Source organism: Aethalodelphis obliquidens, unplaced genomic scaffold (assembly GCF_003676395.1).
Source record: "Aethalodelphis obliquidens isolate GAN/ISIS:26980383/991018 unplaced genomic scaffold, ASM367639v1 scaffold7, whole genome shotgun sequence".
In the NCBI taxonomy this organism is placed as follows: Eukaryota; Metazoa; Chordata; class Mammalia; order Artiodactyla; family Delphinidae; genus Aethalodelphis; species Aethalodelphis obliquidens.
Window position 1 is genome coordinate 8,703,544 of NW_020837951.1, and position 24,763 is coordinate 8,728,306.

The 24,763-nt window shown below is 40.7% G+C and overlaps 1 protein-coding gene across 2 annotated transcripts; it reads right to left on the reverse strand.

The window, feature by feature from the left end:
* Positions 1-922: 922 nt before the first annotated feature.
* Positions 923-24,536, reverse strand: ZBTB43 (zinc finger and BTB domain containing 43). Of its 2 annotated transcripts, XM_027104836.1 has the most exons (3): positions 24,392-24,532; positions 20,571-20,694; positions 923-6,377 (listed from the first exon to the last, which is right to left on the reverse strand). In XM_027104836.1, the coding sequence occupies exon 3, from the start codon at positions 6,352-6,354 to the stop codon at positions 4,951-4,953; it is 1,404 nt and encodes a 467-aa protein (XP_026960637.1). In that variant the 5' UTR covers positions 6,355-6,377; positions 20,571-20,694; positions 24,392-24,532; the 3' UTR covers positions 923-4,950. The 2 variants fall into 2 exon arrangements, with proteins under 2 accessions (XP_026960637.1, XP_026960638.1); XM_027104837.1 differs by lacking the exon at positions 20,571-20,694 and having other exon boundaries at positions 24,392-24,536.
* Positions 24,537-24,763: the final 227 nt, after the last annotated feature.

Genomic DNA, 24,763 nt, shown 5'->3' on the forward strand with positions numbered 1-24,763 from the left:
GCCTCTTGAGGGTTTTCTTGGCGGGCGGGGGGGAGAGGGAGGGGAGTAGGGGAGGGGAAAGTGAGGTGAAGCAGAGACCCAACTAAAGAGCATGGAGGCATTGCGGAGCAGTGGAAAAACCACCTCCGTGTGTTGTAGCCAGAAATACTGCTTTTGAATCTCAGCTCCACCCCACAGTCGCAGAACCACGTTTGGTAACAGACCTACCTCCTCTGAATCACAGCAGGCTCACATGTGAAACGAGTATACCCAAGGCATCATCTGGGGTTCTGGCAGGAAAACAGATCCATACTCAGCTGGGGGGACTGAGGAGAGTTTCGTAAGGGACTATTTACAAAGGGTACGGGCAGGGGGTTAAGGAACTCCTATGAGGACACTTAAGCCCCCGAGGGCCGGCAAAACAGGGAGTCAGACCAACCCTCAGCTTGAAAGGACAAGAGAAGGGTGTTGCTACCCAGCCCTGAAGCTGCCTGACAGGAGCTGGGGCCTAGGCAGAGGAGCCCATCTGCTGTCCACCCACACCTGGCAGAAAGGAGCCGGGAGAGTGAATGCCCTGCCTTTTTGCTCCTCCCATCCGCCTAGCTCCTCCCAGCGTGTCTCTGGTAGATCCTAACCAGAAGCCAGAAGGACGGGTCCATAGGGGCAAGCCTCCAAAGCGAAGCACAAGGTGGGGAGGGAATCTGGAGGAGCAAACAGAGAATAACCAGCACACCTAAATCCCTGATGGGGCTGGTGGGGGTTTATGTGAGTTAATCGTCATAAATGCCTGACACAGCAAATGATCACTCGCTACCCATTTGATCGGGCTGTCTATTTGGCATTTACTTGTCAAAAGGCCACGATATAACTTTTATTCTCAGGTGGCAAAAGCCAGAATGAAAACAAAGATATGTGGTCATATATCCACAGTGAAAAACAAAACTTTTACAAAGTTGACAGATAACATTTATTAAAACATGTCATACAAAAGGCCGTGGTCTCTTCTATAAGAAGAAAATATTAAACAGTAACATTCAATTAAGTAAAACCATGCTGTACACTGAAGACAGCAATATATAAAGACAAAACTATTCAACTTTTGCAACACAGGCATAACATTTCACAAAATATCAATAAGATATGCACCTAATGATAATCTATTTATCATCAAATGGTTTTGGGTCTAAGAGTCACCTGACTTGCATAAATAAAGTAATTTTCTAGAAGAAACATTGGGAACCTCATAAAAGGAAAGAAGGCAGCAGCAACTGACATTATGACACAGGCTTCAAGCAAAACTAAAAAAAAAAAAAAAGTCACATTTGCAAAATGTGTTCCAGCATCTTCCCATAGGGCACTATCAGTAGAGATTTGAAATAAGAAACATGTACCTTTAAACACATAAGTAGCAAAGAAAAAACCCAAACAAACACACACCCTGGTTTCACTGAATAAAGTTAGTCACCCATGAAAGCAACCTAAATCACAAAATTAGTGTGGCACAGACGGCTGAGGGTGAGGCCGCGGATATATGTTGCTTGGTTTTCAGTATTCCTAATTATCGGAGACCTTATAAAAGCAAACACCTGGCTTTGGTGGGATGGCATCCTCTCCACCCTCCCCCAGGGGGCTGCAGCAAATCCTCTTCCTCAGGGAAAGCACAGTGTTGTTGCTTCTGCTCTGCCCCAACTTCACTTCTACAGCAGCTTGAGGAGGTGTGTGCCTCCGTGGGAAGACCACTGAGACTAAGCAGCTTTCCCAAACAGCTAGAAGTCAGCTTAGGGTCAATTTAGTTCATCAAATGCCCACTAGAACGGAGGAGACCCTTTTGGGCAGACTCTTTGAAAGTAGTGGCCAAAAGAAGAGACTGGAGGAATGTGAGATCTAGAAATCAGAATCAACAGGCTGGGGTCCGAGAGTGCCAGAGGACAACCCTCCACAGTAGAGGAAAGGCTATCGTAGTCCTTCCTCAGTTAGACGGTGATAACTACTTTACCAAGTGGATTATTGCAATGTGTGTATCTAAAATTAAAGGCATAGCATAAGTACTAATATTAAATACCACTGGTGGTGCCTTGAAGCCCTGTCCCACTGGGAATGGAGAAAAACCACAGTTAAGACTCAAAGTAGGGGACAAATACCTTGGTTGTAGGCCATTGACAAGATCCCTGAAAGACTGTTTGGAAATGTTAACCCCCTGCTATCCAAACTCAATGGGAAGGATAAAGATTTTCTAAAGCTGTACTGAGGGTAAGGAGAGAGACTATCTATCCAACTCAGGGTGGGCAGGAAAAAAAAAAGGTAGTAATACAGTATGATCTCCTAATCCTAAAAGCAAAGTTTATAAACATTCACTTTTAACATCCAAACTAAGGCAATGCCCTTCCCCCCGCCTCTCTGAACATGGCCAGCACTTCAGATGCCCAGCCACCTCACAGGCTCTGGCTGACCTGATTAGCAACTCTAATTTTTACAAAAACCCCACTATCATAAAAAGCTTAAAACTGCAGATGTGAGGAACTTACATTTTATATTCTACATTTAGTAGCTGATGTACATATAAGGAGTTCAATAAAAGATATCCCTCTCTTCATAACACATTAAATAAGTCCCAGCACAACTGACTGTTTCCAAAACTACCACCGAAGAGCTGCCCAGTAGTCCTGGCTGAACAAGAGCTCTTCCTCACCATTACTCATGACGGGGTGCTGTGCTGATCTCAACATAATTGAAGGACCATGATTTTTCCAGAATATTCTTATTTTACCTCTCAGACTCTTCTTCCCAAGTGTCCCAACATTCATTTGAATAGAATCTTTAATAGAAACCAGCACATCAAACCTTCCAAAGAGGCAGAAAATGGTTTGCTGATAACCGTGGGAGAGGGTGATCAGCTTTTGGCAGAACAAAATGACTTCACTGCCTTAGTACTGAAATTAGTAGGAGTAATACAACAATTTCTCCTCACATATAAAGGCTAGGATCCTACCTAAAACCCACTGCTTCTAACGTGAGAAAAAGAGAAGGAGCAACTGAGCTTGATTGTAAGTCACTTCTATATTCTCTGTTAGGTACACAGAGATGACTGTTAACTGAAGTTTCAACACTAAGAGAAGAAGATATTAACGTGGCAAACAACCAAGAGGTAATATCTAGTTTCTAGGTTAGAAAATCAATATATATATATATTTATAATAAAGTTTTAAATACAAAGTGCTTTTTATATATCGAGAATGATACAGTGTTAATGAATACATCCCTGTTTTGTAACCTCGATTACAAGAGTTAACTGGTAAGTAAGTCTTCCTTTCCCCTTTCCCAACAACGTTTAACAAGTAAATGCCTTGATGGTAGGAGCTTGAGGATCAGAGGCCATTGCCAGCAGAGTCTCTCACTTTAGAGCAAAGCCAAACTTTTAGAACAAAACTTCACCCCAAATCCAAGAAAAGTTATTTTTATTTTAAGGAAAAAAGTTTCCACTAAGAAATAATAAGCCGGTAAGTTTACGGAAAAGTTAACATAACAGTAGCACCCTGTCCCTACCCTGGTGACAACTTCAGGTATGTTACACAGCTTAAAACATCCTGAACATGCTTCTTTTTTAACCTAAAACCTCTGAGTGATCCTCAGAAAAGGTCTCAGAATAGCTGCTTTTCTTGTTTTTTTTTGGTAGATATAGCTATGTGGACTTGTAAACTTACGCAGCTTTATCTATAATATGAGAGCATGAATCTGTGGACTACTTCTTAAAATTAGGACTCTTTCTTTCTGCCTTTTAAAACACATTCCAGCACTCCTAAAGAGCCAGGAGGATTAGCTCAGTGTACCCCTCTACGAGTATCTCCCCCACCAGTGTATTTTCAAGACTCCTCTTTTCTTGGGTAATTGTACCCCACAACTTGCCCCACCCAAGTATAACCTGACACTCAAAATTCTGCTACTCAGCTACTCTCAGTTGGAGTGTCACTGTAGCACTCTATTAGCTCCTGAAGTTCACAGGTAACTCTCAGCCGTGACTTCTGGCTCCTTCCCAGTAACTGTGGTCATTGACTGACCTCTTCAGGAAGCACCGTAATCTAAGACAGAGTGAATCGGCTGGAGCAGCCAATGGTACCGTGGTCGGAGAGTCAAAGCAGGCTAGATGTCTACTAGCCACAGAGCAGATCCCACTGTGTGGATGCTACAATTAAACAGGATTTGGGACAGCAAACCAGTTAGAAATACCTATGTCTGGCACCCTAGAGAATTACAATTACAAACAGTTGTTTAAACTAAATGTTAGTACTAAAATATAAAACTCTGACTTATCAAGAGTCTGAAACACATTGTGACAGTGGCATCTTACAGAATTTGAAGCTTGTACCATAAGTTATTTGTTTCTTACTTAGAATGTCACCCTCTTAGTATCTCCATAGTTTTGGTTAAAATACCCTTTAGAAAGAATAAACCCAGGTAAGAGAGCTCTGTTAATCAACTTAGTATCCTAGGAATCACATTATCTGTAGCTATTACATAAGTAGCATTTCATTCAGTGAAGCAGCTACCAAAACAAACCCACATTACCTAAGTATCTATAGTAAGAGCAAAATAAAATTCCAATATGACCTTGTAATAATGAGTGATCAAAAACTGCTGCCACCTGAAATGGAACTGGTGGGTTGGAGTCCAATTCAAAGTGCAGGTGTCTCTATCACCAAGTCCACCTGCCTCATTCACAATGGGCCTGAAGGTTTACCTTGCCAGGTGTGAGGTGGGCTAACTTATCCCCATTACCCACTCCAGGCCTGGAACATACAAATTTGAAGAATTAAGATTTTTTAATTGGCCTACTTAGAGCTGGTCTTTCAGAAATATCTTCCTTTTTTTTAAGCTTCTCTCATAATAGCAAGTAGCACGCATCATCTGTGCCCAGATTTGCATAATTACCATAGTTTATTTTTGTGCCTGCCACTCAAGGGCCAGACCCTGTTTTTAGTTAGCCTCAGTCGTATTCTGCTCAGCCTTTGCAGCTTCGTAGGACTTGGTACAAGAAGTCACATGCCTGTGGAAACTGTCCCTCCACATAAATCTCTTTGCACAGATATTACACTCATATGGCTTTATGCCTGTGTGAATTTTCATGTGGCCCACGAGATGATGCTTCATTTTGAATTTCTTACCACAGACACCACAGCCATAAGGCCGAAGACCAAGGTGCATGCTCATGTGTCGATCTCTCTGACTCTTGTGAGTGAAACTTTTCCCACACTGACAAGGATACAGCTTGTCGGTGGCTGAGAATCCTAGGTGGGAAGCTTCTTCTTTAATCCCTGTTACCATTTCAATATTCTCACTGTAGCCTGTTGCTAGGGCAGCCTCCTGTCTGTGCCCAATGAGATTCCCATCCGACCTCTCTCCAGAAAACTCTTCCATGGAAGAGCCATAGAAATCCACCTGCTCGTCATAATTGCTTTCATCAGCCTGTTCATCAAACTCCGCTTCCACTTTCTTTTCCCCGATGTGAAAGTCTTCCTCTACTCCCGAGGGCTGGACCGAGTGCTCTGTCTGCATGGTGTTGATGGACTCTGTGACCTGGTGCTCATCGTAGGATGCATGCACATCCATGCCCTCGCACGCTTGCTCAAAGCGCTCAGGCTTCACATGGATCCAGCGTTTGTGAGCCATTATGCTGGGCTTGCTGTACATGGGCCGGGTGTAGTGGAATTCGGCACTGTCGCTGGCCCCCTCCTCCCCATCCTGGCTCGCCATCTCAGTGCTTAGCCGGTCATGCTCTGTGGACGAGTTGCTAGGAAGGTATTCATGCTCGGTGAGCTGAGATGACAGCTCGTCTTTGGTGCTCTCCTCTTCATTCTCTCCATCCCTCAGTTCCTGGGCTTTGGGGAAATCCGTATGGCCCCCAGAGCCCAGTTCAAAGCTCTCTACCAGGCCATTGTAACTACTGCTGCTGGGAGACTGGTGGTCACTGCCATGATTTAGCTTCTGACAAAGGACTGTAGGGTTTCCTTCTAAAACCTCAGTGCATTTGTCTACCACATGCCACATCTGGAGGAAGCTTGCAGCTGTTAAGTAACTAACAATTTCTGGAGCAGGCATTACTAGACGTCCCGTGTAACTTGATAGGAGAATGTTCTCAAACACTCTGGGGTTCATCACATCAGGCAAAACAATCCTCCTGCTGTTTTTGAGGAGTACCTGGTCACAAAAGTAGGGTGAACTGGCAGCAAGAACGGCTTTGTGTGCTCGGAAAATGTGGCCTTGGACAACAATGGAGACATCACATAATTGTCCTTGCTGGCGCTGCTGGTTCAGTTTCTGCAGAATGGTGCTGGAAAAATCAGGAAATTCTACTCGAAAAGAGTTTGTTCCAGGCTCCATTTCATCACAAATCTTGTTTGGTGCTACAAGAGAAAGAAAAATTAGTACTAATTCCAGCCCAAAGAGAAACTTATTGATCACTAAGAAAACTAAGACAAGTTCCACAGTTCCATAAAGTCCCCTGGCCTGTGGGCATGGTGGGTGGAGCATTCATTCCCCAGAGCAAGGCTTGCAGGTGCGAGTGTGCCAAAAGCAGGAACGAGCCACCATTCTTTACGGTATTAACGCTTGATACCGCCTGTGTCTATGAGTGGGAAAATAGAATCCAGAGATATTTGTAAGCTATATAAATCTCAAGTAAAACAAAGTAAATATTTCTAGTCAAAACAAACACAATACCTGTTCCAAACGACAGAATTTTTAAGAGGCCTCAGGTTCAACCCATATTTGACAAGTTGGGGTGAGGAAGGAATTGTGGAAAAAAGGAAAAGCACATGTGAAGGCTCTCAGGCAGAAATGATCATGGTAACTGCAAGGAACTGAAAGGAAACCACCAGGCTAGAACCCACTAAGGGGTCAGGGGGCTGAACAGGTGGGGCCAGAACAGTCAGGCCTTTGGTCCTTCAGCACCACAGGGGTGAACTCGCCTAGGTCCCAAACAATATGGGTTTCTCTAGTTGCTGTCAGCATTTAAGCCCTTTAAGAGCTTCTCATAATGTGAAGCAGAACGAAATGGCAAGGCAAGGTATTCTATTGGCTGATCTCCAAATTGTTTAAAAAGTTATAGAACAAAGAGGATAGTAAATACTGTCCCTGTTACTGAATGAACTTAATCTGAAAATAAATTTATAACGAAGAATAAGGGATTGCCTGTGGCGTTACTGTAAATATATTTTGTGGGATGAGTCAAGCATTAGAGACAATTCCTAACAAGAGTGATCAACGAGATGAACTCTGCAGCATGCTCAGGCCTCATAATTCCATAGTAAATTAAAACAAACCAGAAAACTCAAAAGATTTATTGGTGCTATTTGTCACCTAGGTCTAATACCATATCTAAACATTGCTAAATACCAGATTTTCTAAGTATGAGATAAAAGAAGCAGATAACCCAACAAAGGTTGAAAGTTATCTTTCAGAGATAGGGAGAGATGCCAAGAGAAGAAACTAATGTTTCCTGAGTAATTACTATATATTGGGTCGGCCGAAGTTTGTTTGGGTTTCTCTGTAACATGGAAATTTTTGGCCAACCCAATACCAGGAACTGTACATCTTTTTTCACCTAATCTTTGTAACGACCCTGCAAACGTAGAGGACTGACATTCTTAAGTTCACTATTTCAAGTAACTTTCCTAAGGCTAAAATAAAAGCTAGTTTTTATTACGCTGGAATTTGAAATCTAGGTCTCTATGACTCCAAAGCCTATGCTATTTTTCCTACCACATCACTGCCTCTTCTAAGAAGATGCTAAAATACCAGATAAGTCATTAATAATTTTAAGAGGTAAGGCAGTGTTTTTAGAATGAAGTATTAATTTATGGTTTATAGCTCTTAAAACATTTCATAATAATTTAAAACAAACAAAAAAATAAGACCAGGAAATAAATTATTTAGGTATTTGTAATTTCAAAAGGAAAAGTTAACTACATAAATGTATAGAGACTAGAGGTATGTAAATTCTGAGAACTACATCTGGATTCTCTTATCTCATCAGTAAAGAATTTTGATCTTAGCTATTTGAAAAAAGGGGGGAATAAAACACACGCATAAAAAATTTACAAAAAAGATGTTAAAAAAAAATCTCTCCATCATTTATTCCTAGTCCCCCACCTCCCCTGGAAGGAAATCACCATTAAAAAACTTCTGTATATTCTAGAAACTTCTCTGCACATATATCAGAATAAATCATATACATCCTTTAAAAATTCCTACCCAGGGCTTCCCCGGTGGCGCAGTGGTTGAGAGTCCGCCTGCCGATGCAGGGGACACGGGTTCGTGCCCCAGTCCGGGAAGATCCCACATGCCGCGGAGCGGCTGCGCCCGTGAGCCATGGCCGCTGAGCCTGTGCGTCCGGAGCCTGTGCTCCGCAACGGGAGAGGCCACAGCAGTGAGAGGCCCGCGTACCACAAAAAAAAAAAAAAAAAAGAGTTTACTTTGGTATAAGGAGAAGGTTAGGATCCAGTTTTTCCTTTCCCCTCCAAAATGGCAAGCCTGTTTTTCCTACACTATTTACTGAATAACTCATCTTTTCCTCAAGATTTCAAATATCTGTTGTGGAATTTTATGTGACCGAGATAAGGCTTTTAAAAACAGTTCTATAAAAATAAACGCCATAAGCGATGTTAGAGAAAATGGTGGAGTAGGAAGCTTTAGGTGTCAATCCCTCCACTAAAACAACTAGTAAACTGTTAAAATGATCAGAATAAACCATTTCTGAACTCTGGAATCTGATCAGACACTTACAGCAACCAATGCAATGCTTGATGAAAGAAGAAGCTGCTAAACCTTGTTAAGAGAGCAGCATGCTGCAAACCAGCAATAATCCCCATTCCTCAGCTCTGCCACAATTTGTAGGACAGTGGCCCAATTTCCAAGAGTGCTTGGCTGATGCCAGGGTGGCAAGAACAACACTGTCCAAAAATTTGGGGTTTTGCATCTTGGCCAACCCACACAAGCTTTTTCTTGGCCCCCTCAGGCTGCAGTGGTTTTCCCAGTAGCATCCATCGGAAGATTTTAAAATACAAACACCATTCCCCATTCTTTGGGCCCAAATATTTAAGGAAATCTCTGTCAGGACACAGCCTATCACATAGATAAAGCAACAGAGACTTCCGTGACTACATGCAACAAGGAATACAGACTTTGCAAAACAGTTTAGAAAAAAATCACCATATAGACAACTGCAGCCATCAACAAGAAACAAAATAAATCCCCCAGGAGGGGAAGAATCTGATTCCAAGAGCTACCACATTAGAATACTAAAAATATCCAGTTCTGAACCAAAAATTACTAAGTATACAAAGAAAAAGGAAAATACGGTACATTCACAGGAAAAAAAGAATTAGAAACTATCCTTGAAGAATTCCAGACATTATTAAGTGCTAGTCAAAGCTGTTAAAGTCAACTGTCTTGGATATGCTCAAATTGTTAAAGAAAACTATGGACAAGGAACTAAAGAAAATCAGGAGAACAATGGCAATAAAGAGACAGAAATTATAAAATGTAACCAAATAGAAATTCTGGAGCTGAAAAGTCTAACAGCTGTATTATGGGCTGAGTTGTACCCTTCCAAAATTGCTATGTTAAAGCCCTAATCCCCAGTACTCCAGAATGTGACTATATTTGGATTTAGGGCCTTTAAAAAGGTAATTAAATTAAAACGAGGTTGTTAGGTTGGGACCTAATCCAAGCTGACTGGTATTTTTATAAGAAATGAAATTTGGACAGAGAGACATCAGGCATGCGTGCAATGTGAAGACAGTGAAAAGTTGGCACCTGCAAGCCAAAGAGAAAGGCCTCAGGAGGAACCAAATCTGCCAACATTTTGATCTCAGACTTCTAGCCTCTAAAATTCTGAAAAAATAAATTTTTGTTGCTTAGGTCACCTAGCCTGTGGTATTTTATTATGGCAGACCAAGGAAACAAATACAAGTTGAAATTAAAAATTCATAATAAGGAGTCCAATGGCAGATTTAAGCAGGCAAAAGGAAAAAAATTCATCAAACTCAAATGTAAAGCAATTGAAATATCCAGTCTGAGGAGTATTAGGAATGAAGAAAAAGAAACACAATCTGAAGTACCTATGGAAAACCAAATATACCAACATGCAAATCAGAGTCTCAGGAGAAAAAAGAATAGAAAAGATATTAAATGACATAATGATTGAAAACATCCTGAATTTGATGAAAGACATAAACCTCACACATCCAAGAAGCTTAACTCCAAGGAGATAAAATTAAAGAGATCCACATGAGATCCACTGTAAGTCAAATAGTGGAAAGCCAAAGACAATGGAGAATCTTGAAAGCAGCAAGAAAGAAGCCACTCATCACACAAAAGGGATCCTCAGTAAGACCAACAGCTAACTGCTCATCAGAAACCACGGCACTCAGAAGGCAGTGCACGACATATTTAGACATATTTAAAGTGCTAGGATAAGGATCTGTCAACCAGGAATTCTACACCCGCAAAACTATCCTTTCAAGAATGAAGGAGAAATTAAGACATTCCCAGATAAACAAAAGCTAAGGGTGTTTGTTACTAATAGGTTTCCTCTACAAGAAATGATAAAGGTGTCCTTCAGGCTGAGATAAAAGAACACTAGAGGGCTGCCCTGGTGGTGCAGTGGTTGAGAGTCCGCCTGCCGATGCAGGGGACACGGGTTCGTGCCCCGGTCCGGGAAGATCCCACATGCCGCGGAGTGGCTGGGCCCGTGAGCCATGGCTGCTGAGCCTGCGCATCCGGAGCCTGTGCTCCACAACGGGAGAGGCCACAACAGTGAGAGGCCCGTGTACCGCAAAAACAAACAAACAAAATAAAACTAGATAGTAATTCAAAGCCATAGGAAGGAATAAAGACTACTGGTAAAGGTAACAACATAGGTAAATGTAAGAGCTGATATTATACCTTTGGTTTACAACTCCTCTTTTTTTCCCGAATGATTTAAAAGGCAAATGAATAAAACAATAATTATAAATCTATGTTATTAGGCACACAATGTATTAAGATGTAATCAGTGACAATAACAATAATGAAGAGGGAGGGATGGAGATGTAGAGGAGCACAGTGTTCATATGCTATTGAAACTAGCTAAGTTTAAGATGTTAATTGTAAACCTCAAGGTAACTACTAGGAAAATAACTAAAAATATACATGAAAAGGAAAGAAGGGAATCAAAACTGTATACAAAACAAAACAAAAATCTCAATTAAAAAGCAGTAAGGGAGGAGTTGAGGAACAAAAAACATGTAAGATACACAGAAGATAGCTAGAAATAAATGGTAGAAATAAATCCTCCTTCATCAGTAAATTACTTCAAATGTAAATGGATTAGCTCTCCAATTAAAAGGCAAGAGACTGGCAGAATGGATTAAAAAAACATGGTTTATCTGTATGTTGTCTATAAGAGACTCACTTTAGATACAAAGGCACAAAGATGTTGAAAGTAAAATAATGGAAAAGGTATGTCGTGCAAAGAGAAACAGAAAGAGCGGTGTGGTGACTATATTATTATCAGACAAAATAAATTTTAAGTCAAAAAGGATCACTCTATCAAGAATACATGACAATTAAAAACATATATGTACCTAGGGCTTCCCTGGTGGCAGTGTATAAGAATCTGCCTGCCAATGCAGGGGACACAGGTTCAATCCCTGTTCTGGGAAGATCCCACTGAGCAACTAAGCTGGTGCGTCACAACTACTGAGCCTGCGCTCTAGAGCCTGGGAGCCACAACTGCTGAAGCCCGCGTGCCTAGAGCCCATGCTCCACAACAAGAGAAACCACCGCAATGGGAAGCCCACGCACCGCAATGAACAGTAGCCCCCACTCGCTACAACTAGAGAAAGCCCACGCGCAGCAACAAGGACCCAACACAGCCATAAATAAATAAATAAATAAATAAAAATTTAAAACAAAACATATATACACCTAACAAAAGAAATATATATTAACAGAATTGAAGAGAGAAACATACACATCTATAAAACAGGTGGAGACTTCATTACCTCACTTTCAATAATGGATAGAAAAACAGGACAGAAGATCTATAAGGAAATAGAGGACTTTAACAATATTATAAATCAATTATACTGAAAAGACACATAGATAGCACAAATAGAAAGGAATGAAGTTCTGATATATGCTGCAACATGGATGAACACTGAAAACATTACACTAAAACAACATGCTAAACATTTATGTAAGCCAGACAAAAAGTACAAATGTATAATTCTACTTATGTGAAATATCTAGAATAGGCAAATTCAGAGAAAGTAGATTAGAGGTTACCAGGGGCTCAGGTGAGTGAGAAATGGGGAGTTATTGCTTAATGGATAGAGTTTCTATTTAGGGTGATGAAAATATTTTGGAACTAGAAAGTGGTGCTGATTGCACAACACTGGGGTATAATTAATGTCACTAAACTGTACACCTGAAAATGGTTAAAGTGGCAAATTGAATGATATTTATTATTATTATTATTTTAGATGTTGGGGGTAGGAGTTTATTAATTAATTAATTTTATTTTTGCTGTGTTGGGTCTTCGTTTCTGTGCGAGGGCCTTCTCTAGTTGTGGCAAGTGGGGGCCACTCTTCATTGCGGTGCGCTGGCCTCTCACCATCGCGGCCTCTCTTGTTGTGGAGCACAGGCTCCAGACGCGCAGGCTCAGTAGTTGTGGCTCACGAGCCTAGTGGCTCTGCAGTATGTGGGATCCTCCCAGGCCAGGGCTCAAACCCGTGTCCCCTGCATTGGCAGGCAGATTCTCAACCACTGCGCCACCAGGGAAGCCCCCTGAATGATATTTATTTTTTACCACACATGAAAAACAAAAAATTGGAAAAAAAGTCATGTAACTTTATTTTTAACTGTGTCAAGGTGGTTAACAGTCTTTGTAATTTAGCAAGTATCTGACCTCTACCCTTAAATTTGAGTGAATGTGGCATTTCTACATATTCCCCCTCTCCTATAGGTTTTCCTGCTATATAAGCAATATGTACAAACTCACAGGCAGTTGTGACCTATATTAATAGTACAGTTGCCATTTCAATTGTTAAAGAGTTTCATAAAAGTAATTAACTCACTAAAAAAATTTTTTTAAAAACCCCACAACATAAAACACTATATGCAAAGTACCGTGGGAGATTTCTAAGATAATGAAGGAATGTCACTGTCCAGAGCTTATAATCTGGTAGGGAGATAAAAAACACGCATACAACCCTGTTATTCAATGCAAAGCCTGATAAAAGTACCACAAAAGAATTACAAATCCAAGAGGAATTCAGAGGCGGGAACCTGGTATACTCTAAAGTTATACATCCTGTCACTATAAATTTTGGTGTCACCAGGTTAAGAGGAAGACTTGAGAGCAGCATATAATTCTTCCCATCTACTACATCCTAGCCAAAAAATCTAAGAAATACAGAAAAGCTAGCCTGAAAAGTTGGGATCAGAGTTATCTATATGCAACAAATTTTAATTAAGGATATCGTGGAGATGGGGCCAGGATAAAGGGAGACACTGACCTGGCAATTCCACCTGGTTTAGCAACCAGGCAATTCTGGTAGCAGTAATCCTGACAGAGGACCAACAGATACCTGTTCATCTGGAAGGCCTGCAGCTAAAAAGCCAAGGCAGACCACAGGAAAGGTCTTGCATATTGGCAACATTCAGAGATGTCTGCATTGGGATACCAAGGGTTGCACACTGCCTCAGCAGAAAATTTTTAAAGACTTGACGTGAGAGGGTAGCTCCAGGAAGGAGGCAAAAACATAGCCCATCCTTTGCCAGCCAAGGGCCAAAGAGACAAAAATAGGCCCCTGGTAAAACAATTTCACCAACACAGAAGGAAGTGCTCAAACTCTCTTAACAGTGCCTCAGACCTAGCCTCCAGCCCCAGCCATTCTACTCAAGCTAACCCTGGTGTCCATATAGTCAGCCCATCCTCCAGCAAAAGAGCTAAGAGTTGATTATAACAGCATTCAGGTATACAGTGAAGGACCCCAAAATAATCTTCCCCAAAAGGGGGAAATTTTCAGACCTGAGCAAAATGTTTCCCAACATAGTTTTATTCTGTAAATAAATGGGGTCTGTAAATAGATTCTACAATAACCAAGAAAATAGTAAAGTGTAAACAAAGAGTACAGTTTAGATAGCATTTTTAAACTGATTTCCACAAACATGAAAACGCAGTCCCCATGAATGAAGTTTAAGGAAGATAAGACAATACAGTAGAATGATATGAAAAAAAGAGCCAACTGAATTAAAGACAAGATGTAAGGAAACTAAAATAGAGCAAAAATTTAAACAGGCAATAAGGAGCAGAATTGCAACTATAGAAAATGGAATCAATGATGGGGAAGGCACTTTGAGGAACTTTTATGCAGGAGGATGATAAAAATGTGAAAACAGCAAGGGAGAAGATAACAGAACAGGAGAACAGAGAATAGAGATCCAACATATGGCTAATTAGCACCCTTGAAAGAAATAACAAAACGAATGGAGTAGAAGGAATAATCAAATAAAATATTTAATAGAAGAAAACTTGCCTGAGTGTAAAGCCTTGAGTATTCAGAAGAGTCGTGCCTCAGCAGTGGGGACAAATTATCCCTAGACAAAATGCGGTTCTGGTCCCATTAAACAAAGCTTAAAAACAAGCCTCACACATGCTGCGGAGCAACTAAGCCCATGTGCCACAACTACTGAGCCTGAGCTCTAGAGCCCGTGAGCCACAACTACTGAGCCTGCGTGCCACAACTACTGAAGCCCATGTGCCTAGAGCCTGTGCTGCACAACAAGAGAAGCCACCACAATGAGAAGCCCGCACACTGCAACGAAGAGTAGCCCCCGCTCTCCACAACTAGAGAAAGCCCGTGCGCAGCAATGAAGACCCAAGGCAACTAAAAATAAATTTTAAAAAAAGCCTCAAAAGGATTAAAATATTTCCAAATAACTTAATTGTGTTCCAGAACAAAGCTTAAGGATATTTACATAATACAAAAAATCCAGAACCCAACAAGGTAAAATTCATGTCTGGCATTCAATAAAAAAAAAAAAATCACCTGGGATGCAAAGAAGCAAGAAAATATAACCCATATTAAGGAGAGAGAAAAAAGAAAAAACTGATCAACAGAAACAGAACCAGAAATGACAAACTTATACAAATGGTAGAAAATTCTACATCCCATGTGTTCAAGAAAATAGAGGAAAATTAAGCATAGTAGGTAGACAGGAAAACAAAAAAACCCAAATTGAACTTCTACAAACACTGGATGAGAATAACAAAAGAATTAACATGAAGAAAACATTAGTGAACTTGAAAACACAGCAACACAAACAACCTAAAATAGAAAAAAGCTGAAAAAAAAAAAAACAGGAAGGGGGGAAAGAGTATCAGTGAGTTGTGGGACAACTTCAAGGCACAAAATTGGAGTCTCTGAAGGAGTGGGAGGGTATAAAGCCCAAAATTTATTTAAATAACAGCCAAAATCTTCCTAAAGTTGATAAAAACTATAAAGCCACAGATCCAAGAAGCTTGACAAACCCCAAGCACAAGAAGTATGAAGAAAACTATATACCAAGGCATATCATAATCAAATCACTGAAAACTAGTAACGAAGAGAAAATCTTAAAAGCAGCCAGAGAAAAAGGATTCATTGTGTACAGAGGACCAAAGGTAAGAAAGGTTGCAAGCTTCTTGTCAGAAACAATGCCAGCCAGAAGAAAGGAGACAATGCAAGAACAGTAGACATCTTTAAAGTGCTGAAAGAAAAAACTGTCAACCTAGAATTCTATACCCAATCAAAATATCTTTCAAAATGAAGGTGAAGTACTTTTTTAGATATAGGAAAGTGAATAGAATCCATCACAAAAAAAGGTCAAAAGTAAAAAGAACAGGTATATGAAAACAAAAAAATTTCAGACAACAATATTAATATCAAAGTAAATTCAATGTAAAAAGCATCAAATGAGGGGCTTCCCTGGTGGTGCAGTGGTTAGGAATCCACCTGCCAGTGCAGGGGACACAGGTTTGAGCCCTGGTCCGGGAAGATCCCACATGCCACGGGGCAACTAAGACCGTGCGCCACAACTATTGAGCCTGCGCTCTAGAGCCCGTGAACCACAGCTACTGAAGCCCACGCACGTAGACCCCGTGCTCAGCAACAAAGAGAAGCCACCGCAATGAGAAGCCCACGCAGTGCAACGAGGAGTGGTCCCTGCTCACCGCCAACTAGAAAGAGCCCGCGCACAGCAACGAAGAACCAACACAGCCAAAAATAAATAAATAAATAAATCTTTTAAAAAAAGCATCAAATGAGGTGAAAGTTTATTGATAATTGATGAATTCTATAATTCACATGAGGGTTAACTTGCGAACTTCTACGTGTAAATGTAGTACAGTTTTCAAAAAAAAACCCACAACAGTGACAGAAACATAATTATAGTAAGAAATATAAATGTCCCTCTTTTAATCTTTAATAAATCAATAAGGCAAAAGATAATTTGGATCTAGAGGTTTAGACTGGTTATCATTAATAATGCTAATTTAACTGAAACATACAACCTCTGTATCCTACAAATAATACATCTTCTTTTTCAGTTTCCATAGGACATTTACATAAATGATCATAAGTGGCCACAGAGAGCATCAATAAATCCCCCAAAGCAGAAATGCATACATGAGCTCATTTGATTACAAGTGATCACACAATAATAAATCTAGAAATGTCAAATTCACAAAATTAGGAATAAGAAATGAAATATAATCACATGATAGAAACTTTAAAATAGAAAACAATTTTCCCCTAATAAATTTTAAAGTCTCACTGATAAAAACTTTATAGAAAAATATAGAAATCTAACAGATTAGTAACTATGGAGAAATGATAAAACATAATCAAATGACTGCCCAAAGCACAACGGGAAAATTCTTTGAAACTAATTCCTATGCTATATAAACTGTTTCAGAGGGGGAAGAAGGGAGAAAGGGAACAAAGATAGGAGAAAACTTGCTAATTATTTTTTATAAAACCGTGCTATCAAAACTGGACAACAAAGAAAAAACTGTAAGCCTATCTCACTTATTAACACAGAAAGAAACATTATAAACCACATGGCATTCTGGTTTATTTTAATCTCTTGTAGGTTGAGTGTATTATGAGTGTGACACACCGAAAAAATTGAGTTACTGGTACCATCACACTGAGGGCAAGATTCTATTTTATGATAAAATTACCACCAGAAGGTCCTCTCAAAAGCTCTTTTCCATTCAAGACCACTGCTAGTGGCATGTACATCATTACCTGTGCTTCCTTCTACAAGTGACAGCGAGTGGTGAGAGATAAATCTGGAAGGAATGACTGGTACTATCCTGCTGAAGGCTGAGTTTGAGCTTTAAATGTGGGCACTGGAGGCAGCACTGAAAACTTCTGTGTGACATGCTGTGAAATATGTTCAGAAAGGATAATCTGTTGATGGTCTTAAAGCAGGAGCAAGTCTGAAACAAAGGTCAATTCTAAGATTTCAGTAAATATGCTCTAGGTTTGAGGCAATGAAAGTAACAGTGGGTATGGAAAACAGAATTGATGGGACTAACTGACTGGGTAGGCAGAAAGATGCAAGAGTAGCCCAAGGTACACATAATACTATCAAGAAAATGAAAAGACTACCGAATGTAAAATAATTAGCTAGTGGGAAGCAGCAGCATAGCACAGGGAGATCAGCTCGGTGCTCTGCCATGACCTAGAGGGGTGGGATAGGGAGGATGGGAGGGAGGCTCAAGAGGGAGGGGACAATGGGTATATATGCATGCATATGGCTGATTCACTTTGGTGTACAACAGAAACTAACACAGTATTGTGAAGAAATTATACTCCAATAAAGATCTATTAAAAAAGAAAATGAAAAGATAACCTACAACATGGGAGAAAATATATTCAAATCGTATAATTGATAAGTAACTTGTATCCAGAATACATAAAGAACTCTTAAAATTCAATAATAAAAAGACTACCCAATTGAAAAATGGGTAAAGGATTTGAATAGACATTTCCCCAAAGAAGATATACAAAAGAGCATACAAAAGACGTTCAATATCATTACTCATTAGAGAAATGCAAATCGAAACTACAATGAGACATCACTTTTCACCCACTTGGATGGCTATGATAAATAAGACAGACACTAACAAGTGTTGGAGAGGATATGGAAGGATTAGAACCCTTATACATTACTGGTGGGAATGTAAAATGGGGCAGCCACTTTGGAAAACAGTTTGGCAGCTCCTCAAAAAGTTAAACAGAGTTATCACGTAACTCAACAATTCTACTCTTAGGTATATACCCAAGAGAAATGAAAACATATAATGTCCACAGAAAACTTATCCATGAATGTCTATAACAGCATTATACATAATGGCCAAAAAGTGGAACCAACTCAAATGTCCTCAACTGATGACTGGATAAACAGAATGTGATATACCTACAAAATGGAATATTATTCCATTTTATTACATACTATATGTATTATGCCATTCTTTCGGCAATAAAAAAGAATGAAGTATTGATAGATACGACAACATGGCTGAGCCTTGAAACACTGTGCCAAATGAAAGAAGTTAGACACAAAAGGCTAAATCTTGTGTGATTTCATTTATATGAAATGTCCAGAATAGGGAAATCCAGAGATAAAAAGTAAATCAGCGGCTGCAAGGAACTACAGGGCGAGGAGTGACTGCAAATTGGTTTTTTTTTTTTAAAGGGGAGACAAAAATTCTAAAATTAAGTTGTGGTGATGGGTATACAACCCATTAAATATACTAAAAAAAACCTCTTAACTACCTATGAATTATGTCTCATTAAAGCAGTTTTAAAAAACAGAGGGATGCAAGGTAAAGTAGTTACCAATCCCAACTGGGTAACTAGGAAAATGTCATAATTAGTAGGAGAGGTAACAGCATCTAACATGTATTTAACGCATGTATTGTAAAAGACTGTGCAAAGCACTTTTCGTATTCTCATTTAATCCTCATAACAACCCACTCGATAGATATTTTTTATTCCTATTATATAGAATAAGAAATAGACAAAGAGGCTAAACTACTTGCCTAAGGTCATATAACCAGTAAGCAGTGAACCTGGAATTTAAATTCAAAACACTTGCTCAGGCCCAATACAGTCTGAGAGATGAGACAGTATGGAAGGTAAAGATGAGTATTTTCACAAATAAATACCTGAAACAATCCACAATGTACAACACATTCATAAACTCCAGGGCAAATTATTCACCGTCTTCAGACTTAATGAAGTACTAGCAATTTTATATGTCACCTTGCAAAGTTAAAAAAAAAAAAATCCAATAGTAACAGTTCTAAAACAAACATACCAATCCCAGCTAACTCCTTCCATTGTTCACTGAGATTATCTGGCTTTTTTTTAAAGCAGAGGACAAAGGGTAAATATTAAAGAATCACTGAACGAGGGCTTCCCTGGTGGTGCAGTGGCTAAGAATCTACCTGCCAATGCAGGGGACACGGGTTTGAGCCCTGGTCTGGGAAGATCCCACATGCCGCGGAGCAACTAAGCCGGTGCACCACAACTACTGAGCCTGCATGCCACAACTACTGAAGCCCACGTGCCTAGACCCTGCGCTCAGCAACAAGAGAAGCCACTGCAATGAGAAGCCCGCACACTGCACTGAAGAGTAGCCCCGCTCGCCGCAACTAGAGAAAAGCCCGTGCGCAGAAACAAAGAACCAACGCAGCCAAAATAAAATAAATTAATAATAATAATAAAAAGAATCACTGAACTAGATGACCTCCAAGATCCCTTCCAACTCTGACAAGTTTAAAAGCAGCCTGTATTTATTATTCAGCTGAGGAATTGTATGTCAAGTTTTATACACTATTTAAATACCAATGACATATCCTAAAAACACAGAGGACAACAATATAATAGGGAAGCCAACCCATGAGTGACTTTTCTTGAAGCCCTCCAGAGATTTCTTAATCACGGCACATGGTAATTTGCATGCTTACTGTAGAGAGCACATTTTAACACAGTAAATATTACTTTAGTAAATCTCTAGACTGGTACAAGTGTACAATAATACCAACACCCCATGCGTACAAAAATACTTAAGTCAAATGCTTTACAGTTCACAAAGCAGACTATGTAAACTTGGGTCTGGCAATACCCCTGTATCATCACACTCACGAGTTAAACTAAAGCTCAAGAAGGTTAAAAGATCTGTCCAAGGCCACATATCTCAGAAGTGGTTATGTCAGGATTTAAACAGAAGCGTAATTCCAAATCTAATATTTTTCTAAGTTAAAAAAAAAAGTCACTTAGCAGAAAATTTCTTGGAATTTAAATGCTCTAACAGCACAAAGTATGGCAGTGATTGGCCTTAAAATGTGCAATATATACTCCTCAGAAGAGAAGTAAAAGAACCTTTCCGGTCTAGGGCAATTAAATACAACTACATTATTATTTTTTACTGAAAAAGAAACCATTTTAGTAAATAATTTAAAACACTGCATTTTTAGCGAGTTTATAGCTTACCTAATGCAAAGTTGTATTCCTGGGATAAAGTTCCTTATGCCATGACCATCAAAAAGCAGTATGAATGAACGAGGAAGAGGAACCCATTTCTTAGTTTTGTTTCAAATTAAAATCACACTGATTTCTGAAAAGAAAAATCACGTTGAAAATGTAAGAGATGCTGATGCTATTCACTGTGTACCAGTGCCTTGCTAATAAATACTATACTTGTGGGTGAGTAGCAGAAAGAAAATTAATCACGATTGATATTTTTTGGTTATATTAGCTTTGTTTCTGTACCTTCTTAGCTTCTGCCTTTGTATTTTTTAAATAAACTTTTAATTACGGGATAATTTTAGTTTTACATAAAAGTTGCAAAAAATGTTGAGTTCCCATATGACTGTCAGCCAGTTTTCCTTTAATGTTAACATCTTGTATTACCATGGTACATCTGTCAAAAATAGGAAACCAACACTGGTCGATACCTATGTAATTTTGCAGAATTAAACTATCCTTTGCAAAAGTGTTTTTGGCCTCCAGACCATTATCAATCAATACCCCTATATTTTCTAATTGGAACACTGTAGCCAAAGAACTTAGTAAAACCTATTTTAGGGTTTTTAAAAAACAAGCTACCTACTTTGTGAAGTTTGATTCATGCCACAGCTGAATGTTTACTTAAGAACATCAGGGCAAATAGGTCCATTGTGGTAAATTCTTTGAGATTCAAAAGAGAAGTTATTGTTCTAACCACTAACTCCCCACTTATCAGTCATCCTGCCATTACCTTACAATAAAGCCAAGGAAATGTTTTTAACTGCACCCTCATATTCATTAGAATTCCGGATAAGAAGCTCAATCAAGAAAGCAGAAGGAAGAAACAGCACTTGCCGGTATGTATGTTCTACATACGAACAAAATAAAAGTTTTTTCCTCAGTATGTTACAAATAAGACAAAAGTCTCTTTCTATTCTAATTGCAAACATAAATAAGGTAAAAAGGAAAAGTTCATGAAAATAATATAGCACTATATTCAACTGATTATATGAGGCACATTTTTTTCACATTTTTAAATTTCTGAAATCAAGATGTGATGTCCAGGTGGAAGTTATAACAGTTGTCTCTGCCTAAGACAATGATAGAGCATTCCTGAGAGCCTCATCAACGTTTCTGATGGCACAAAAGATGACACTGTGGAAAAGCACGGATGCAACTCTGAATTGAAAAGTATTCAAGAGTAGGAAGGTTAAGAAGGTTAATGAACACTTTAACCAATTTATTTCACTTTTCTTCTTTTTACACATACACTAGAGTATCATTTTTAAATGTCTAGGGACTTCCCTGGTGGTGCAGTGATTTGGACTCTGCGCTCCCAATGCAGGGGGCCTGGGTTCAATCCTTGGTGGGGGAACTAGATCCCATGTGCATGCCGTGGCTGAGAGTTTGCATGCTGCAACTAAGGAGCCCATCCACCCCAACTAAGACCCGGCACAACCAAAAAAAATAAAGTCTAAATAAGTTTAAAAATGTAAAGAAGCGGGCTTCCGTGGTGGCGCAGTGGTTGAGAGTCCGCCTGCCGATGCAGGGTACGCGGGTTCGTGCCCCGGTCCGGGAGGATCCCACATGCCGCGGAGCGGTTGGGCCCGTGAGCCATGACCGTTGAGCCTGCGCGTCCGGAGCCTGTGCTCCGCAACAGGAGAGGCTACAACAGTGAGAGGCCCGCGTACCGCAAAAAAAAAAAAAAAAAAAAAAAAATGTAAAGAAGCATATGTAATAGCTTAATTGGCAGTGTTTTCTCTTCCTTTGGTGGTACATAAAAGAATCGATGGTATCTAGGATTCAATACGGTAGTAATTCAGCTGCTACACCTTATAAGAAACCTTGATAAACTAGCTTACAAACAAACCGATAACTTAGATGAGAGAACATAAAACAAAGGCCTCCCCCATCAGAAAACACACAAGAAAATAACACAATTTTTCATTATTATAAAAGACTATTTTTCCAACCCTAAGAGTTTTCTTCATGTGAAAAGTTAAAATCTTCCTCAAATTTTCTGCTTGTGTAGCAGATTCCTGCACTGAATCCAATGAATATGGAGGGACAGCCAGGGTGGGAACCTGCTACAAGTAGAAATTTTTAACTAAATTCTTTCAACCAAACTCCTTTTCTAAGGACCTTGGCTGTGGAGAGCAGGCATCAAGAAACGTTAAGTTCAACTAAATGTTCCTAAAAGCTACAGAATGAATTTTTAAAGTCACATTTTTCATAGCGCTTGTTAGTTCCAGGAATCTACACTTAGCAATTTTTTTTGGTAAAAATATACCTAACATGAAATTTACCATTTTAACCATTTAAAGTGTACAATTAGTGGCATTAAGTATATTTATGTTGTTGTGGAAACATCACCATTATCCATTTGCAGAACTTTTTCATAATCCCAAACTAAAACTCTGTATCCATTAAACTCTCCACTCCCTCCTCCCACTCAGCCCTTGGTAAACTATACTCCACTTTCTGTCTCCATGAATTTGCCTATTTTAGATACCTCATATAAGTGGACTCATACGATATTTGTTCTTTTGTGTCTGGCTTATTTCTCCGGTGAATACTTTTGTAAAGCAAAGAATGAAGAACCCCAAATTATTATGTTTCTCATAATTTAACTGTACACAGTGACACAATCTCTGAACTAAGCATACAGCTCTCCCAGAAATTCTGCTACTGTTCCATGAGCCCCAAGGGGCAGAGGATCTCAGACCCTTCCTTAGCCTGGAGACAGGCCTGGTTAAGCAGCTGTAACTCAGAAAGCAGGCTCTTTAGAACCCTGGAGGCCATGTGGATGGAGCAAGGGAAGTAGGGAGCTGGGCAGGCCTGAAAAACCACGGTAAGAAAAAGCAAGGATTCATCCAGTTACTTTGGCCCTGAGATGGCCTTCTCTCTGTCCTCCAGGAGCTCCTGCACCCTGACACTTAGGTTGGGCGACACCTGTCAGAGTTGAGGTCAGACGGCAGTCTAGTCGCTGACATTGTCACCCGTGCAGGAAGCTTCACAGGGTCATGAGTCACCTTCCATGGCTCAGAGGTCAGGGCAGGCTCGCCCAGAAAAACCCAGTTAGGAGAGGCAAAAACAAGACAGAAGGACACACGATTGGCAGAGAGAGAGAGAAACACAGATGGGCAAAGAGCTGGACCGACAAGCAGGCCATGAATGAAAGTTAAGGACTAAAAGGGAAATACAGGGTCAGGAGACACAGAAGCAAGATGGAAACAGAAATAAAGACAGGGTCCAGATACTCCGAGATGGGTTCGAGAGAGCCAAAGTGGAGAGAAATACAAAGTTGACAGGAGCCGAGTTGAGAGGCAAAAAGGGCAGGTGACCACAGGTGACACAGACAACAAAAAAGGTGAAACACAGAGGTAAACAGAGGCAGGTATCAGCGAAGTCCCGGTGTAGTCTTTCTCCCGGCCTTGACTCGATTCCGAGGCCGCCAAGCCGCGCCTACCCGGCGCCCCCGAAAGGCCGGCGGGCGGACTGACGGGGGGGCAGGATCTCTAAGCGCTCTGGCCCGCTGAGGTCCGCCGCCGCGGGGTGACCTTGGGCGAAATGCTGCCTCAGGGGCCTTCGGGTCGCTGTACGCGCGCCGGGCTGGCCGGAGACAGTAGGTGTTGGACCCGGGGTGCCGGGACTCCAACGGCCCGCGCGCGGCTTCAGCATCCCGGTCGGCGTTATGGGCCTGGCGGTGCCAGCGGTGCGCGCGCCGCGACCTGCAGAGAAGCCCTTATACCTCTCCGGTTTCCCCTCCTGCCCCCTTAGTACCCGTTGTCCAGACTCCGACATACCTGCCAAGTCCTCGACGCTCACATAGCCCACCGGTGGGATAGTTTCCGCCGCCGCCGGCGCCAGGCCCGTTCAAGCCGTCGCCGCCGCAACCGCCTCAGCCTGCGCCTCCCGCCCCCGGAAACGCTTCCCGGTCCAGCCCCCACCAAAACTGCCAGTGCTTCCGGGGGTGCGTCAGAGAGAAAGCGATGTGCGCATACGGGACTCGCGTTTGGGGCGGGGCGTCAGGAGCGTGCTCAGAGAGAGCCGGCGGCTGCGCAGTATAACCTGGAGCAGGTCAATCTGCATTAGGGACTCTAGGGCCACCGCTGAGAATTGAGCGGATACCGAGTCCTAAACCCTTTGACCTATCTCAGTTTGTCTAGCAGAGATTG